We start from the raw sequence: 20,480 nt of genomic DNA, 5'->3' as shown, positions 1-20,480 counted from the left end.
GGAATGTCAGGGGAAAATTGTTAATTGAGTATTAAAAGTAAAGGGAAGGATGGAGGAAGCTAAGAAGGAAAAATTTTGACTGTGACAAAGGTCTAGATTAACATCTGAAATAAGGATCATTAACACAATTACTTTCAAATTTGAAGCATGTGTGAACGAGAGAAAATGTATTTCCATCACTTTTAGAATATATACCTTTTTCCTGGTCTGAAGGAAGGAATGCATTGCTCTTTTTAGTTTTCTTAAGGGAAATGCTGTAGTTTGTGTAGTTTGTAACATGAATATACAAAGATCTTGCAAATTCTTTTGTAGACAGGTTAAATCTTCTTAATGGAATGAATTTGGTCTGTATGTCACAAACAATGATCTTAGACAAGTCATGGAGTTTTCATCTTTCAAGTTTGCATAGTAGAAGCCTTGAAGTCCTTTCTATCTACTATTTTATGGTTTTGAAATGTTTTTAGCTATGTTTGTTGCTACTGCTTACCCAAAGGAGAAATTCAACTATTTCAAAAACATAAATCACAAAATGAAAATGTTATGGCATAAGCGTATTACAGATCTTACTTAATTTCTTGAGTCATAATTGGTAGGATTTTTTAGTAAATTATTTAAATAAATAGAACAGATTTTATATTCCTAGTCTAAGCTATTTTTGAGAAAATATTGCCTGTGTTAGAATATTTAAATAATAAATTTTATATTGGCTTTAATGGTCAGAATCTATTATGGAATTCAGAGGTTTATTTCACTCTAAGAAATGAAATTTATCAAGACTATTACTTGTCATTTCTTTTTCCCCTCCTTTGTAGATATTCGAATACCACTAATGTGGAAAGACTCTGATCACTTCAGCAACAAAGAACGTATGTATGATTTTAATTTATAATTGGAATGTATTCTTTAGGGTATAGTAAATTTGTGATTATTGAGAGAAGAGCTGCTTCCATGGTGAAATAAATTGATGTCATTTGACAGAATAAGCAGTATCTTGCTGAACTGTGTTTTTTCCTAGTTTTAGTAAATATGTTGTAATTGCTTGATACTTACTAAGATAATGCCTATCTGATGTACTTGTAGTTGTTGATTGGAACCTAGGCAAGGACAGTTACAGGTTGTGGGGAAGAGAAGTGTGTAACAAAGGAAAATGTTTAAGGAGAAAAGGTAAAGGCAGCATTTCTATCTGACCAGAATCTGGGAGATCTTTTCTGCCTTGTTTTGTTACTTCAGATTATTTAATAGGATGTAAAAGGGAAAGATTTTTAGCTTGATCTGATTTTTCCCCCTTCAGCATTTTATGGCTTTATATAGTCTTCACAAATCCATGTATTGCTAAGGTCATAGAAATTAACCTCAAATGATTTCTAGCTGTTAGAGGCAAAGCAGAAAAGATATGATAATCCTTTATCTTTCTTGTCTATTGTGATAGCTTTGTTCTTCATACTTTAAAAACTGAATCATATTGAGCATAATTAGTTTTATATGAAGAATCCAAAATCAGGTTAGTATATTTGTTATTCAATTAGGAAATATAATTTACTTTAAAATGGAATGCATATGGGGATTAAGCGTATCTTTCTGATTACTATGGAGAATAAGTTTTTCTGAAGAGCTACATTTTCTCAATAATGAGGTTTTGGCCCTTTAATCACCTAATACTTTTAAAAAACATCACCAAATTAAGAGGCTCAGCAGCTATGTTTTTTGGACTCACATGTCTACTTTTTATTGTTTTTGTGGTTTCCTCCCTTGCTGTCAGTTTGGTGGAAAATGTTTTGCTGTTGTTAACGTGCCTGCTTTTGGTCTCTCACAATAGAGAACTTCTTAAATAGACTTGGATGCCAAATGACAGAGGTCGTAGTAGTATATATACGATAATAAATTTGCTATTAATTAAAGCTTAAAGAGTTTTCTAGGAATAAAATTTATGAATGTGGTGGTTACAGTAGGCTGCTGAGAGGCCTATATTTTCGGTTTTAATGTTTGATACTTCCTGGCTTAGTTGCTTTGTTCTGGTTGGGTAAGGTATTAACGTGTACTGACAGAGCAGTCACTATAAAAAGTTAAGGTTACAGTGTACCATGTATGAAAATAAGAGTCTGTTAATAAATATTTGAGATAACTTTGTCATTTTCAAGGAGCTTTTAACATAATATAGGTATGATACATCTCATGGGGCACTGTTTTTTCCCTAGGATCACAGCACTATGCCATTTTCTGTTTATTCAAAATGGGAGCTGAAGTTTTTGATACTGACATGGTGATTGTGGATAAAACAACCACAGATATATGTTTTGAAAATGTAACTATATTGTAAGTATATTTAAATCTTCAAAGAATGAGAATAATTTAAAATTCTAAAATTCTAAAATTTTAAAATTCTTTAAAGGAAGACAAAATTTTTGGGTCTTTGGATTATTTTTGAAGCATTAAGGTGTTTAAATGTTAAATTGATTTTGAAAATTATTCAAAAGAAGTCCATTTTTGCATTTGAAACTTTTCAACGTAAAATAAAGTGGAAATCATGTAGTATTAGTAAATATTTGACTCATTGGATATGGTAAATTTTTATTAATTTTTATTAATATTTATAGTGTTATTATTAACCAAGCTATGAATACAATGGAGTCTCATTATACCAGTATTTTCTAGAGAGTGAATTTGGGGCATAAAACAGGTTATTACATTTCCTACAGGATGTTTAGGTATAGCAATACTAAAATAGTTATAACAACTTTACTTATAAGATAGTCCTGAAATATGTACCATAGGAAAAGCACTTTGGTAAAATTTCAAGATGTTCTTTTTCTTATGGAGTGCTCCTTTCATGTACTTCAAAACAATAAAAGATTGGGTGATCCTCAGGGTTGTTTTTATTGCCCTTGCTCTTTTACAGGCTCATTTTATTGTGGTCATAATACAGAGCCAGAAGGAACTCCTCAGGTAGCCATAGAAATCATTTTTAACTAACATAAGTTTTTCCTGGCCCTTTCAGAGGTGCTATTGGCCTAAATCAGTGTGTGATTTGTATTTCTTTCAGGGTTTCAAAAACACCATCTTTGTATCTAGATATTAATAGCTACTTAACTAATAGTTAAGTAAAATTGAATGTCCACGTCTTTTGCCATTTTCAGCTATGGAGGTAAACAGTTGAGATTTGAGAGTAGTTTTGCCACTCACGTAACATTAGAAAAACTATTGCAAGCCATGTTTTGTGGCTTCTGTCCAGTGTCCCATAAATAACTGTGCAGCATGGAAAAATAACATGTACTGTTCTGAGTTATTAGCAGTTGTGCAGGCCTTCTTACAAACTCTTTTGAACCAAAGGAATAAGGAATTTATTTAGGATCCCCAAAATATCACCAAATGTTTACAGAATTGAGACTAAAAGGATAAATTTCCTTAGTTATCTAAATACATTTATTTCCATTATCAACTTTGCTAGTGCATTTTTTTTCTACCAAAATTGTCCTTTTAATGATCTCTTTACTTCACATCACTTTGTTATTATTTTTTTTTACCACAAAGGCAAAAGTATGATTTTTTTTCATTGAAAGAATGATGTGAGTTACTTGGGAAGACAACATGTGATTTATAATTTTTACAAAAATTCTGTAAATATTTTAAATTGTTCCAAAAATAACTTCTGACAAATGTTCTAAATGTTGTTTAAAAATGTGCCTTTGTTATGATTGCTTTTAATAAGTATTCAATATTTATGAGTCTCTGGTTTTTCTCTAAATATTGACATTTGTTAGTCATTACCAGGAATACTGTATGTTTAAAAGTTGCCAAGTAAACTATAAAAATATCTGGGAGTTACTCCTTGGGTGTATCCAAACTATAGATTGGCCATTTTTATTCTCTAAGACTGATGGATCTTCCATCTAAGGCAACATCTACCGCTGATGGCCCTCTCTTGCGGTTTTAAGTAAATTTTATTGTTAGTAACACCACCGCAATCTTTTATAGCAAAGGTAGTTCACTGTGTCTGGAAAAGGGTAAAGCCAATCTTAGCATTTGCTAAAATTGCGGAATTCTTGCATATGGGTATAATAATGCATTGAGTACCTTTTATGCTAAGTTAAGAATACAGAGATTACCCAGGCAGCACTCTCCCTCAAGGAGTTCCTGCCTTGTAGTATAGCACTTTATACTGTTTCTTGCTTGCTTGTTATCCTTTTTCTTTAGTACTATGCCTGTATACATAGATTGAATTGAGTTAACTTTGCCCTATTTTAGAAGCTCTGGAAGTTGCAGTGACTCTCTCAGGTCATTTAGATACTAAATAAACACAGGGAGATTCTGCCTCATTAACATATATTAACATAAACTCATTTCAAATTGTGATTTCAAATGTTATGAAAACATCAAAGGGTGTTACAATTTTATTTTCTACCAAGTTAAATTTCTAACATTATGAATGCTCTTGATTTTAGTAATGAAGCAGGGCCAGACTTTCAGATAAAGGTAGAAGTATATAGCTGCTGTACAGAAGAATCTTCTATAACCAACACACCAAAGAAACTAGCCAAGAAGCTGAAGACATCTATAAGTAAAGCTACAGGGAAGAAAATAAATTCGGTGCTTCAAGAAGATCATGAAACATGCTTGTCCTACAGTTGTGCTATTTCGTAAGTTTTTTCATACAGTATTTATAGTGACATAGTATTACTATATATTTGTGACATTTTGAAGTATTGTATGTGGAGTAGAAATTTACATGTTAAATGGAAATAACATCCTGAAGCAGAAACAAAACTGACACTCACCCAATTGAGGTATCCTTAATATCTTCCTTTGAAAGTAGGAAGTTGGGTAACCGTGTTTTTTAGTGATTTGGAATTCCAGTATCTACCACAAAAGCAGAGACGTTTTTCTTTCTTTCTTTTTTTAAAGTTTATTTATTTATTTTGAGAGAGAGAGAGAGAGAGAGAGAGAGAAGAGGGAATTCCAAGCAGGCTCCATGCTGCCAGCTCAGAGTCTAACACAGGGTTCGATTTCACAAACTGAAATGGTGACCTGAGCCAAAATCAAGAGTTGGATGCTCAGCCTACTGAGCCAGTCAGTCACCCCTGGAATGTTTTTCTCAAAAATGGACTATCTTTATGTCAGAGTGTTTGCTGTGTGTCAGTCTAACTGGATTTCTATATATGTCATGCATCATTCTTACAGATTTTTAACAATATTTTATCTCTTGATAACAGAACCTCATTACCATAATCACATCTAACAAAATAAAAAATAAATCCTTAATATCATCTGATATCCAGTCTGTATTCAAATTGCCCCAATTGTGAAAATGTCCTCTTATAATTTGTGCAAATCAGGATCCAGATAAGTTCTACAATGTTCCATTTGAGTGATTAAGTTTCTTTTAGTCTTTGATTATTCCCTGTCTACTTTTTTCTTGTCATTGTTTATTGAAGAAATCAGATCTTGTAGAATTTCCCATATTTTGAATTTAGCTAATTGCATCTTTGTGGTCTTTTTATTTTTATTTTTTTATTTTTTATTTTTTTAAAGGTGTTAACAATTTTAAAGTTTATTAATTTTAAAATGCAATCTTTAAGATGATTGTAATTATATGTAAAACTTTAACTTAAGACCATGTTGAACAAAATATATTCATCAGAAAAATACCAATGGCAGAATATTAGACAGAATATTATGAAACTGATTAAAGCACATTAACATATACCAAGAATATGTCATTTTTAGAGTTCAGATAATAGATATAAATAATTAATTTTTTTATATATGATGATACCTTTCTTCTTTCATTCTGTAGAAATAATTTCATTTTTAAAAATAGTTTGTGACAGACTTTATAGATCTGCCATTCTAATAAAATTAACATGTAGGTCAATACATACACACTTTTAAAAATATGTAATTATTTTTAGTACCCCTGTCATTCTTAAGTGTCTAGATTTGAAAAAACAAGACAAAAGTGTCAAGATTTAAATGATGAATTATGTGATCACTCTTTCCATAAAGAGGCATTTTCAGACTGATAGTTATTGCAAAAAGTGGACTACAGATCGTTTGGTGGCTCAGTTAGATCAGAGTTAGGTGATCCTAAGATGAGGTAATGGATGGACTACAAAACACTGACTACACCAACAATGGACAAAATGCCTCCAACGATGTCCACCAATTTGTGGTCTTTTTAAATACTTTTTCTATCCCCTGTGTTTGGTAGTTAGATCTAGAGGACTGATTTGATTCAGGTTCTTTCTGAAGAATCAATATAATCATATTGATTATAGGTACTTCCTACTGTCTCCCATTAGGAGGACTTGTCCCACTTACAGTTATGTTCAGATTGACCAGTGGGTTCAGGTGTTGCCAGCTTAATCCATCCTTTGTAAAGTTCCCTATCAATTTTTTATCTAATGGTTTTAGCAGCTATTGCTGATTATTTCATTAAGGATTATAATTTGCTGACTTTCTAAATTTATCATGCCTTTTTTTTTAAACTTGGAATTTTCTCAAGAACTTTCCTTCATGAATTCTCTGGGTATAAGTGCAAAAAATTGATGGAGGAAAGGGAGAAAAAAAATACTTGATTCTTTTATTTACCCAATTTTAGAATAATAAATTGATGTCCTAGCAACCATGGAGGTAATCAGTGTTTGATTTTATTTGAACTCTTGAATTGTTGTATATATTTGTGTTTCAATCTGTTACAGTTGTTATTCTCTTTGAAGCCAAGTTGTCCCATCTTTGATCAGTGGGAAATCTTCAGCGACTCCTGCAGCTTTTGACACAACCTAGTCTCTGATAGCTTCTTTGTTTTTCTGACACAAGGTGTTCGATATTCATCTTGTATTTTTCTGCCCAGACTTGGTTTCTTCAAGGAGCCCTGGTTTGTTTCAGATACTTTCTTCAAACATTGTGTTTATTACTTCACAGTTTTATGTTATGTTTCTTTTCTTCTTAAAAAATGTTTATTTTACTTAGAGAGAGAGAGCGAGAGTGAGTGAGCATGAGTGGGGGAGGGGCAGAGAGCAAGGGAGAGAGAGAGAATCCCAAGCAGACTCTAGGCTCAGCACCCAGCATGAAGTGGGGCTCGATCTCATGACCATGAGATCATGACCTGAGCCAAAATCAAGAGTCAGATGCTTAACTGCCTGAGTCACCCAGGCTCCCCTATGTTTGTTACTTGAGAAAACTGTTGATCAGTCTACATTCCCAGAATTTCTTTGCATGTCTCTATAGAGTTGGCTCTTCAGCATGTCAATAATTTTACTATGATTACAAAAAGCAAAATATTTCAGGTATGGAAAATGTTTTGGGATTCTAGCATTGTAGCTTTCAGTCTATTTTGCTTGAGACCCATGCTAAGAAATACCCTCATGACTGAGTGTACAGCAGAATAAGCAGATAGATTTCGTGAGGCAGTACTTAGCCCTACCTATTTATAACACCGTGATCAGACTTTTCTGTTCTATATTTAGTTTTTTAAAAATGCTGTTTATGAATCATAAATTGATGTCATGATTCAGTGAATGGGTCCTATCCACTGAAAAACAGTCATAGAAGATGTAAGTCTTTTCTCATAAAAATGTCATTAAAAAGTATTGTAATATTTAGTAATACTATATTGTATTAAATATTTAATATATATTAACTATATTTAATACAACGTATTAAATACAAATGTATTATAGTACAAATACAAATGTGTTATAGTATAAATATTAATACAATGTTAATTAAATACAATATTAATTCAAATATTAACATAATAACAATATTGACTGTAGATACCATGCTGTAAATTACATCCTCTTGACTTATTTATAACTGGAAGCTTGTAACTCTTGACTCCCTTTCACCCATTTTGCCCATTTGCCAACACACCTGCCCTCTCACAAACACCAGTCTGTTCTCTGTATTTATTAGTTTTCTTGTATCTATTTGTTTTGTTTTTAAGTTCTACATAGAAGTGAAGTCATATGGTATATATGGTGTTTGTCTTTTTCTGTCTGACTTACTAGCATGATATCCTCAAGGTTCAACCATGTTGTTGCAAAGGGCAAGATTTCATTCTTTTTTATGGCTGAGTAGTCGTCCATTATATAAATATACAACATCTTCTTTATCCATCCATTGATGGACACTTAGGTTGCTTCCGTATCTTGGTTATTTTATTTTTATTATTTTTTCAATGTTTATTTATTTTTCAGAGAGAGACAGAGACAGAGACAGAGCACGAGCAGGGGAGGGGCAGAGAGAGAGGGAGACACAAAAATCTGAAGCAGGCTCCAGTCTCCAGGCTCCAAGCTTCAGCACAGAGCCCAACGTGGGGCTCAAACTCACGAGCCATGAGATCATGACCTGAGCCAAAGTCAGTCGCTTAACCGACTGAGCCACCTAGGCGCCCCACTTATTTTAAATAACGCTACATTGAACATCCGGATGCATACACATTTTTGAATTACTGTTTTCATTTTTTCAGATAAATACCCAGGAGTGGAATTGTAACATTAAACTCAAAAACTTCTACACAGTGAGGGTAATCATCAACAAAGTGAACAGGCAGCCAACTAAATGAGACAAGATATTTGCAAATCATGTATCTGCTAAGGGTTAGAACTTAAGAGCCAAAAAAAAAAAAAAATCCAATTAAAATATGGGCAGAGGATCGAATAGACACTTTTCCAAAGAAGACATATGAATGGCCAACAGGCACATGAAAATATGTTCAACATCAAAAATCATCAGGGAAATGCATATCAAAACCACAATGAGATATCACCTCATACCTGTTAGAATAGCTGTTATCAAAAAAGATAAGAAATAACTATTGGTGAGAAAATGGGGACCCTGGTGCACTGTTGGTGAGAATGTAAATTGGTGCAACCATTATGGAAAACAGTATGGAGGTTCCTCAAAAATTAATGATTGAAAAAAATAAAAATATAGTAAACATTTAAGAATTGTAGCTCTTTCCATTATTATTATTTTTACTGTTGTGAGACTAGTGCTTTTTCTGAATTATTTTCTTCAAACTTATGCTGAAGCATTGCAGTTTAAAAACAACATAGGATTATAAAATGTAAGCAGATACTTTCAAATTTAAAACCATTGTTTATAATTTCATGGAAGATGACCTAAGTGATATTAGAACTTGCATTTAACCTCTATTTTTCTTTGAAGTCTGGCAGAAGTTTTGAGAGTGATTGGTGTTAAGTTCTTTTAAAATAGTGACTGACATTATTTGTCTTGAAGTGTTCATTCTCCTACTAGATTTGTTATTTTACTTGTTTTATACCTGAATCCAAACACTAATTTTCTTTGTGAACATGCTCCCATGTAACTTGCATGCCATTTGCTTATTTATACCAATTAAAGTTGGTCAAAGACAAAGTAAAATCTTTTACATTTCACTGACTCATGTTCTGCTAATACCTGTATTCTACTGAGTTTCTGATGTGAATCCAGAGTATACTAGTTAAAGTCATAGCCTAGGACCACTCTTAAGTGATAATTCCTTAACTGACCGTGTGAGCACCATATAGGAGTTTGAGACTAGCACTAGTGATCAGAATGTATAAAGGAATCAGTTTTGTTTCTTTAATAGTAATCTAGTTCAATGAGAAGATTCCCAATATGGCTATTAATTTTTAACCAAAATGGACATAAAAGATCAAATTTGGGCTGTATAGATCTTCTCTAGTAATATGGCATATAACCACCAAATATAGCTGTTCTTTTTGCGTTTTTAGACTACCATTTAGACTAGTCATTTATTTTTTCATAGCATTTTTGAACCAATCTCTCCCCCCCCCCCCCCATAAATGTTATAACAATTGGTCTATTTGATTAAAAAATGTAGCTGATTAAACTGTTGGGAACTCAATATTAGGGTTGGCTAAAAGGAATGAGTGTAATGTTTTAGTAAGAAAATGTTATCCTGACAGGAATGTTTTAAAAGTGAGATCATTGTTGGTTTTGGAAGCATTGGCGTTGTAATTAGTCATGGTTTAAAAATGAAGTAACTTGAAATATCATCATAAAGTATTGTTTGATCTGAAAGAAGACAGTGAACATTTTTGGTAATTTTTAGCATGCTCCCTGATGTGATTCATTTATTCATTTTATTTGTGGAATCTCACTTACTGAAATTCCTTTAGCTGGATTTTCCCAGTGTCTCTAATAGCTGAGTTCACTATTTTATGCCCCTTGAGAACTATTTCGAACATTATTCGTCACTGTATAAATATACATCATTTTAAACAATCATTTTGTGAAAACTGGTAAAATTGAGAGTGATTATTTACTTGACAAAAAGGTGTATTAACTTAAAAAAATAAGCCATTATACTACATTTTAAATTAAATTGAAGTTGTAAAACAAGTATCTTAACACTTGTCCAGAATAAATGGATTATTTATGTTTTGAGGAACAATGATGTTAATGTTTTGGTCATTTGAAAGACAATGCAGAGTTCAAACATAATTAAGGAGTACTCAGCCATTGGGTGTAATTTCTTCATTTACTCATCTTAGAAATGATTATTCAGCAGTTCTATCATATGGCACATTGGATTCCAAGGTCAATGAGTCATGCTCCCTGCACTCAAAATTCTTGCAGTGGTGAAATATAGTCGCTTGTATCTGTTTTAACAGAAAAAGTACCAAAATTTTAAACCATTTCTTAATGAAGTATAAAGGTAGTAAGTGTAGTATAGTGGGGTTCTCTTTCCATTATACTACTTGCTAGGTATAGGCAAATCAGTGATATTCTCTGAGCTTCAGTTTCTTTATCTGAAAATATGGACCAAACTATCTGCCCTGCCTACCTTGAGTAGTTACTGTGAATCTTTAGAAAGATATTGCTTGTCAAAATGCCTTAGGCTGTACCTATGTGCTATTATAATTCTTCACATGTCTCTGATTTTTATGGGAGATTTCCAATGTACTACCACATTTATTATTTGATTATAAAAACGATCAAATAGAATCTAGAAGAGAAAAAAGTTATTCACACACCACTCTAAATCAAATACTTTTTATAATTTTGAACTGATAATTTTCAGGTTTTTAAATACCTAGCTTTGGGAGATACTTAGATATTCATAATTACACATTTGGCTCTTTTTCTGTGCTCATTACAGAGTCTTCACATAATCATTTTAATGACCACATTATCTAGCAGTTGGCTCTTAGTTTATTTAACCAGACTTAGAAGTTGTCAACAATCTTTCTCATATTGTTATTTTCAGATACATCATTCATTGGAAATAGAGGCAGATGTGTTCTATGTTGAGGAAAAGTTGTCTTAGTTACAATTATTTCTTAAGGCCTGAGAAAAAATATAAACGTATACTTGGGTGATCACATAATTTCAGCCTACTCTGCCACGCAGGTTGCTTTCTGAGCTTCCTGCCTCTCCAGGGCCCTGGTGCAGGTGCGCAGCCTATAACCCAGCTGCTTCCTGTGCACACTCATAGCACTAGCATTTTGTATTATACAATGTATTGAAATGATGCTGTTCCTCAGGTGAAGAATACTCAAATGTTTTCAGTGGTTAGTAAGAATAAATTACAATGTCACTCTGAAAAATAAACCCAAAAAGTATCTTCATCTCTTTCTCTCCCTCTCCCTGCCTCCCACTATTTCAGATGTTTCTCTTGATGGACTTAAAATGACATGTAGACTATCCATCTAATACCTTGACCTCTCAGTCCCATGACCTCCTGCCTGCAGTGATCTTGTCCTTTTGCCTGTTTCAGTCGTCCACCCCATTGTTGTTACTATGTTACTTTTTGTTATTAATAATTGTATATGCTCTGTGATCTTCATAGCAAGTATCTTGCTGCATCCACCTCCCACATTTCCAGCTTGTTCCCTTCAGTGCTCTGCCTTGAACTTAAAGTAGACTCCATGATTTACCACTTTATTTTTTCTTAGCCTTTTTCTCCTTATGTCATACTTACCTTGGAAAAACTCCAGCCTTGGTTGAATCTCCTTTTAGATCCTCTGCAGCTGCGTTCATGAGAAATAGATGAAGAAGCTGGAGAAAAACAGTCCAAGGGGCTGGTCTCACTTTAGACACATGATCAGTAACTTTAGGTGAGTTCTCAGTATGACTGAGCAATCCTACTAAGTTTCCATGCCTTTCCACTTTGCCTCTCTTCAGGGGAAGTATATCCCATCACATTGCTCTCTCTTCCGAAGCCTCCGATTCCCTTCCTCTCTGCTCATTCAAAGCTGATGACTTTGTCTCACATGTCACTGACTCTGTTGAAACAATCAGGAGAGAACTTGCATGTCCTTCATCTGCCAAATCTACCAGCCTATCTGCATCTGTGTCTTTATTTGCTGCTTTCCTTCCTTGGGAATTCTTTCCCTCATCTAAGGCCGCCTTCTTGCACACTAGATCCCATCTTCTGAGCCACTCAGAAGTCAGGTCCTGCACATGTACCCCGCTCCCCCACATTATCAATTTTTCTTTTACTGCATCATTGCTACAAACATATACCTACTGCCACATTTCATAGCTATCCTTTACAGAAAAGAGTTTTCTATATACCTTATCTCCACTTCTTCACCTCTTACTCTCCCTTAGACCACTGTAGTCCATTTTCATCATGTTACCTCTGTTAACTTGCCTTCCAGGATACCATTTCCCTGGTTTTTCTTCCACCTGTGACTGTTCCTCACCTATCTCCTTTGTTCATTGCTCTTCAACTTAATCTGAAATTATGAACTGTGTCTCAGTATTCAGTCCTTGGACTTCACTTGACTTTCTAACTTTAATTAAATTGCATTTGTATACTGGTAACTCCCAAGTTTAATTCTTCAATACCTTTTTCCCTCCTAACTCCAGATTTGTATAGCCAGCTGCCTACCTTGTAGCCCATCTAGATATCTAAAACTATTTTAAACTTGACTCATCCACAACTCAACTCTTACTTGTCTGGTCTTCTCTCAGTCAGCCTCACTGCAGTTTCCAACAGTTCCAGTTTTGTCCTCGGGCCCAAAGCCTTGCAAGTGTTTTCAGCTCTTTTTTTCTTTCACATCCCATGTCCACATTGGGTCAGCTTTAAGAATATGTCAAGAATATTGCCACGTCTCACCAGCTCACCCGCTACCATCCTATTCCAGGCCTGCATCAGCTCTTTTGACCTCCAATCAGGCCCATTGCAGAAGCTTTCTAGTTGGCATTCCCATTTTCACTGTTGGCCCTTGTGGTATGTTCTCCACATAGCAGCCAGAGGGATCATTTCAAAATGCAAGTCAGATCATAGCACATGCCTCTGCTCAAAACCTACCATTTGCTTCCCATCACACTCAGAATAAAATCCAGTGTCCTTCTGACGCCGTACAAAGCACTGTCATGTACAGTGTCTGCCCCCTACTTACCTTTTGGACATCACCTCTTCTCCTTCACTACTCCAGCCACTCTGGGCATGTTTGCCAGTCACACCTGGCATCTCTCTCTCTCATCACGTACCTACTTACTGACAGCTGTTCCTGAAGATAACACACTGCACTAAAATGCTACTGGGGAGTCTATTTCCCTCTATTCTAGGTGGGAGTCATTAAAATGCAGTTCTGTAAACCTTCTATATCAGTGACAAATTACCACATTGAGATTATGCTTAATATATTGGACCCTGATCACCAGACAATTAGGCATTGTTAGTAGGCCATTTGTGCATAGTAATGTTTGCTCTTCCGTTGTAACTGCTCTTCTCAAATGCTTTCCACAGTTTTCTTTAATACTTTCTCAACTTTTTTGGTGGGGGGGAACTCATTGTGTAACACTAGGGAGAAATAAGAGCTAACTATGGAAGACTAGAAACCCAGGCTAAGTGGGTAATAGTAGAGAATGGCCCACACTGAGTATGAGGCTGGTGCCATTTAGCTCTTGCAACAGTGGAGATTTTTTGGTGCTTAGTGAACTTTTCCAGGAGTTTCCATATGAGTCTGACATCATACCAATTGTATTCAGAATGTACCTTGAAATTGTAGTCCTGTGTCGTTTCATTAAAAAATTTTTGTTGAGTTTTAGAGACAGAAACATAAATTTTCTTTTATAAACACTGACAAAAGACATTGGATATTGAGAGATATTTCTAGTCTTTGGTGGTTGTATATTAAAAATAAAGATAAAGCAAGCCGCCATGCTGTACTTAGTAAAGTATTTCAATTATTTCTCAATAAAACTGGAGAAAAAATAAACCAAGAGCTCTTCTCCAAGGGAGTAACGTTCTTGGGGTATGCTTTACACACCTACATGTATACATACTTTTTCTCTGTAGTAGAGATTCTATTAAAGATTTAGTAAGAGATGAAGAAGGTTTATGAAACATATCACCTGATACAATAAAAATTCCCATCAGAAGTTTCTCTTCTATGAAGTTTGTGTACATTTCTGTCTGTCTGTCTGTCTCATTTTAACATGCTGTGTTTTGAATGTTGAGGTTTTGCTGTTTTGGAAAATAAATAATAAAGTTAAGAGAAGTCTTGAAATAAGATTGCTAGCACAGAAAATATAATTATTGAATAAAAATTCACTTTTTATCACCACAAGGTACCAGGATATGAAATTTAGGATCAGAATTTTTAGATACTTTGGCAAGAGTGCTATTTTAACACAAGTAGCGTAAAGGGAACTATAATGGAAAAAAAATGGAATTGGTAATGAAGTCCTCCATTTTCCCATATGATGGGTGAAAACCCCAAATCTTTGAAGTTGGTAAACTCCAGGAAGTAAATGCCAATCCGATCCCATCACTCCCTTCTTCTTAACCTTCTCCAGTGACTTCCTATTCTACTTGGAATCAAATCCGCCCTTCCTCCAAGCCTCACAGCAAAGTCCCAGGGATCTAATCCTTGCCTGTACCTCTGACCTTGGGTCAAGTAGGGTGGTGTTTCCTGCAGGCTCCTTATGCTTCAGCCACACTGCTCTTCTTTCAGCCCTCTCTGTTTGGAATGTTTTCCCACATTCTTAGCCTGGATCCATCATTTTATGAGGTTATAACCATTACCCCTTAGAGAGTCCTTTCCTGCTTCTCCTTCTTAACAGACCCCTCAGTTTTCTTACCCCTTCGTTTCATAGAAAAAGTTGCATTATAACTTACAAATGCCAATGTCTTATTTATCCCTCTGCTTATTCTTTTTTTCCCTCCCCCTTGCATCAGAATGTAATACTGAGTCCTGTTTGTCATTAGTGTCCCATCACCTTGCATAGGACTTGGCACATATTAGGTATTCAGTTCATATTTTTGAATGAATGGAGATCTTCCAGAGAAACATTAGTGAGTTAAACCAAATAACTTGAAGGTTTTCATAAGATAAAATAGCATAAAGAGATAAACATGCCAAGTTGATAATTCATTTATGTTTATAATCTATCATCTATAACATCTAAATATATTTTACATTTTTTATCGTGGTTAAATATATATAGCACAAAATTTACCATTTTAACCATTTTTAAGTGTGTAGTTCAATGGCATTAAGTGTGTTCACAATGTTGTACAACCATCCCACCATCCATCTCCAGAACTTTTTACCTTTCCAAACTGAAATTCTATACCCAATAAACAATCACACCCTGATCCCCCCTCCATCCAGCCACTGTCAACCTCCACCTCTACTTTTTGTTTCTATGAATTGGCCTGTTCTATGGGCTTTAGATGTGGAATCAAGCAGTATTTGTCCTTTTGTGATTGGCTTATTTCACTTAGCATAATGTCTTCAAGGTTAATCCATGTTGTAGAATGTGTCAGAATTTCCTTCCCTTTTTAAGGCTGAATAATATTGCATGTATCTATGTATCACATTTTGTTTATTCTTTCATCCTTTGAATGGACAGTTGGCCTTCTTCTACTATTTGGCTATTGTGAGTAATGCTGCTATTTATACAGGTGTACATATATCCGTTTGAGTCCCTACTTTTAAGTTCTTTTGGGTATATACCCAGAAGTGTAATTCCTGAATCATATGGTAATTCTATTTCTAATTTTTTGAGGAAACACTGAACCATTTTCCATAGTGGCTACAGCATTTTTACTTTCTCATTAGGAATATACAAAGGTTCTGGTTTGTCTACATTCTACCCAACACTTAACTATTTTCTGTTTTGTTTTGTTATTTTTAATAGAACATATCCTAATGGATGTGAAGTGGAATCTCATTGTGGGTTTTAATTTGCATTTTCCTAATAATTCATGATCTTGAGCATATTTTCATGTTTTTATAGGCCATTTGTATATCTTCTTTGGAGAAATGTCTATTCAAGATCTTTGCCTGGTTTTTAGTCAGGTTGTTTATTTTCTGTTGTTGAACATCTAACTATTTTATGTAGTAGAAAATATACTAAAATACTTAAGGTATGTCTTATTTCTCTCTATTCTTAGGGGTACAAAATATAATTTGCTAGCGCATACTACTCTGACCTTGGAAAGTGCTGAGGATAGCTTCAAGACCCATAATCTGTCCATTAATGGAAATGGTGAGTACAGTCTATATTTTACTTACTGTGTATGTTATGTCAATAGATAACATTGTGGCAGTAGTAATTTCTAATTTTAGTATGCCCCTCTGAAGCAGATGTTGGCTTAAATAATGTAGGCATGCATGATTCTGTAGGTTCTTTCTAATATGTCCATCTCCTCCCCCAAAAGAGAAAAAAATGTTATGTTTCCCTCATGCCATTTGCCAGAGATTTGTTTGTGAGGCTACTAGCTCAGTGAGAACAGAAAGGGTTTTGTGTATTCTCAATCCTTGTCTTGGACTTGAAATTGATTACTTCAACACCCTTCTAGTTGGCAAAGACCTATCTTATTTTTATTTTTATTTTTTTATTTTATTTTATTTTTTTAATATGAAATTTATTGTCAAATTGGTTTCCATACAACACCCAGTGCTCATCCCAAAAGGTGCCTTCCTCAATACTCATCATCCACCCTCCTCTCTCTCCCACCCACCTATCTTATTTTTAAAGTTGAATTTGAGGAAGCCAACCCTTATGTTGGTAGAAACAGAGGATTGGGGAAGGTAGGACCAAATTAATCTTAACTGTGTTATCTCTGGATAATATTGATAGTTGTAGTGTGTCCCCCGCCAAAAAAATAATAATACAGCAAGGTGAAAAAGGGACTTAAGCAATTAGGAAGGTTCATAAAATTTAGCATAAGCATTCTCCATTCTCCCAGATTATTTTACCTATGAGGAATCATACAGAGTGGTGATGGTAAAGTAGTTTGGAAATATAACTTGGCCACTTATTCTTGTCCATTTTCTGAAGCAGAATATATAAAATTACGTACTACCCTATTTGTACATATTGTTGTAAGGATGCATGGCTCTGTACTGATGAGATAGATGTTTTTACAACAATATTTTTTAAGTTTTATGCTAAAACTTACGTTAGGGGTGGCTGGGTGGCTCAGTCGGTTGAGTGTCCAACTTCGGCTCAGGTCATGATCTCGCGGCTCGTGAGTTCGAGCCGTGTCGGGCTCTGTGCTGACAGCTCAGAGCCTGGAGCCTGCCTCTGCTTCTGTGTCTCCTTCTCTCTCTGCCCTTAACCCACTCGCATTCTGTCTCTGTCTCTCTCAAAAATAAATAAACATTAAAAAAAATTTAAAAATATATATATGTATATATAATTTACTAAAACTGATCCAAGAAACCATAAACCTAAAGAACCCTACAACTATTAAAAATAACTAAATAAGTTACATACTGATATAATCATACAATGAAATACTTTAAGCAATAAGATATATAAATACTGAATGAACAAAAACCAAGTCACTAAGAAAACATAATGTGATTTTTATCCATATAAAGTTCAAACCAGAAAAAAACTAAATTGTATTATTTAGAGAAGCACACATAGGTGGTAAAACCAAAAATAAATGCAAGGAAGTGAATACCATAAAAATTGGGCCACATTTACATCTAGAATAATTAAATAATGTTGGCAATTTTCTTTCTGGACATGGGAGTAGTTATGCATAAATTCATCTCATAGTTATTTGTTACATTGTACATTTACATTTTAAGAACTTTTCTCTATTTTTTAGTGTAAGTTTTATTTTTAAATTTTTTTAATATTTATTTATTTTTGAGAGAGAGAGACAGAGACAGACAGAGCACGAGTGGGGGAGGGGCAGAGAGAGAGGGAGATGCAGAAGCAGAAGCAGGCTCCAGGCTCCGAGCTGTGAGCACAGACCCCGTTGTACGGCTCGAACCCACGAGCGTGAGATCATGACCTGAGCCGAAGTTGGACACTTAATCAGCTGAGCCACCCAGGTGCCCCAGTAAGTTATATTTTTATACATATGTGTGTATTCTAAAATTTCGGGTTCATAAGCATTAACTTCTTCACAATAGCTTTATTGAATTTCTCCAGTACCTGTAGTGATGTTTCTCCTTTCCAACTGATAGTGGCTTGTTGTATGTTCTCTGTCTTTTTATTATCATTCTTGCAGTAGGTTTGTCAGTTTTTTTATTCAGTAGTCTGTTCTATATATTCTAATTATTTGTTAGAAATAACTATTGTAGTCTATGTATTACTATGAGAGGTCTGATAAAATCTGCTGTGATTGTGGATTTTTCTAGTTCATAGCCATGTCTATTTTTGTTTTATAATATTTGAGCCTTTATTGTTTGATACACACAATTTTTAAATTGTGCACTTTCTTCTACTCTTTTAGCCTCAAACTGTTCTTATTTTTATATTGTAGATATGCCTCTTCAAGCAGGATTATATACTGGATTTTAATTTTTATCCAGTTTGACAATCTTTGTGTTTTTTAATGGAGCAGTCATTTTGCATTTGATACCAAATAGTTTATAACCCATATTATATGATATTAAATATTTATGTTTAAATCTGCCATCATATCCTGTGTTTGCTGCTGGTCTTATATATTTCGTGATGGTTTTTCTGTTGTTTCTTGCCTTTTTAAGGATTGATAGTTTCATCATTTCAGTTTTTCCTTGTTCCAACTTAAGTTGTAATTCTTTTTCTCATCTTTTAGAAATTACTTCTGGAAATGCCATTAATCATATATGTTAAAGTCTAAAATTAAAAGATAGTTTTACAGGGTGCCTGGGTGGCTCAGTCGATTATGTGTCCAACTGTTGATTTTGGCTCAGGTCATGATCTCACAGTTCACAGGATCAAGCCCTACATCTCTCTCTCTCTCTCTGTCTCTGTCTCTATCTCTCAAAATAAATAAATAAACTTAAAAAAGAGATAGTTTTACCTTTTTTTAGGCAATGCAAGGACTTTAGAACAGAAACTCCATTTCTCTGACCTGTGTGCTATTATTATATATTATAATTCTATTTGATTTTTAATTTCACAAGATGTTTTATACATTTTATATTTATTTAAGTTTACCTAAAGTTTCTGTGCACCACTTGTATCTAATACCTTACATCTGGGATCATTTTCCTTATGCTCGAAGTATAATCCTTAAGAATTTCTTTTAGTATGTTCCACTGATATCATACACCTTTGTTCTTGTGTTTGAAGATAACTGTTTTTTGCTTCATTCTTGAAAGATATTTTTATAGGATACAGAATTTTGGTAGTTCCCATTTTTTTCTTTTTGAATATTACAGATATAATTCTACTATCTTCTGGCTTCTTTTACCAGCTACTGAAAATCATGTCAGTGTGTCACTTCTGTGACAGTAGCTTTCTTTTCCTTTTAGCTTTGGTTTTCTGAAGTTTCATTATGATAAAGGTACATAATTTAATTTTATTTATGATGCTTTTGGAACTCTAACTTCTTTAAATTATTGATTGGTGTCTTTCATTAGTTCTGGACAAAATCTCAATTTTCCATTCAGAGAGCCTCTGCTCCTCCATTCTCTTTCTTTTCCCCCAGCATGCCTGTTAAACCCGTGTCAGTTGTCCTCACTTTATCCTCTCTGTGTGTTACCCTTTATGATGTGTTTCCTGCATGCATTGTCAATGTTATTTCTTAGGTTTTTGGTGAAAGAGCATGCATTGCTGTTTTATAGCCTGTGACTAATAATTCAGATGTATAATGTCTTTCTGGGTATATTTCTATTGTTTTTTCCTACAGGTCATGATGTCTCAATTCCTTGCATATTGGGTTATCTTCATATAGTTGTCATTAAAATCGAAAGTTTATGTACAGGAATAAATTGATGCAGGCACCTGGAGGGACTATCATTAGGGGCCCACTTTATTCAAAGATCATGTCTGAGTTTTTCCAGACTCCTTGTATCCCCATCTCTAGGCACTGAGAGTCCTAGGCAGCAAGGCTGGTTTATTTCTGGTTCACTGCCTAGGAACCCTGTCGGTGGTTCCTCTGGGATGTCAGCCTAGCATGGGGAGGATCTCCCATTAACCTTGTTACATAGTTCAGGCCCTAGACTTTGATTTCTGTTCTGCTTCCTCATCTTGCAGGATCATTAAATCATAACCTCAGCCTTGCTGGGATTGGCAAATGCTCTCAGGACAAACAC

The 20,480-nt window shown here is 34.4% G+C and overlaps 1 protein-coding gene across 1 annotated transcript in view; it reads left to right on the top strand.

Moving 5' to 3' along the window:
* RTKN2 (rhotekin 2) overlaps positions 1–20,480 on the top strand; it is a 72,422-nt gene that overhangs the window by 24,342 nt on the left and 27,600 nt on the right. The window contains exons 4-7 of the mRNA XM_049645105.1: positions 813–866; positions 2,196–2,313; positions 4,440–4,634; positions 16,385–16,479. Coding sequence (XP_049501062.1) covers positions 813–866; positions 2,196–2,313; positions 4,440–4,634; positions 16,385–16,479 — 462 coding nt within the window. The remainder of the gene's footprint in view (positions 1–812; positions 867–2,195; positions 2,314–4,439; positions 4,635–16,384; positions 16,480–20,480) is intronic.

This window comes from Panthera uncia, chromosome D2, assembly GCF_023721935.1.
Source record: "Panthera uncia isolate 11264 chromosome D2, Puncia_PCG_1.0, whole genome shotgun sequence".
Classification (NCBI taxonomy): Eukaryota; Metazoa; Chordata; class Mammalia; order Carnivora; family Felidae; genus Panthera; species Panthera uncia.
The sequence above is the reverse complement of the archived record's forward strand: the minus strand, read 5'-3'. Positions and strand labels throughout refer to the sequence as shown.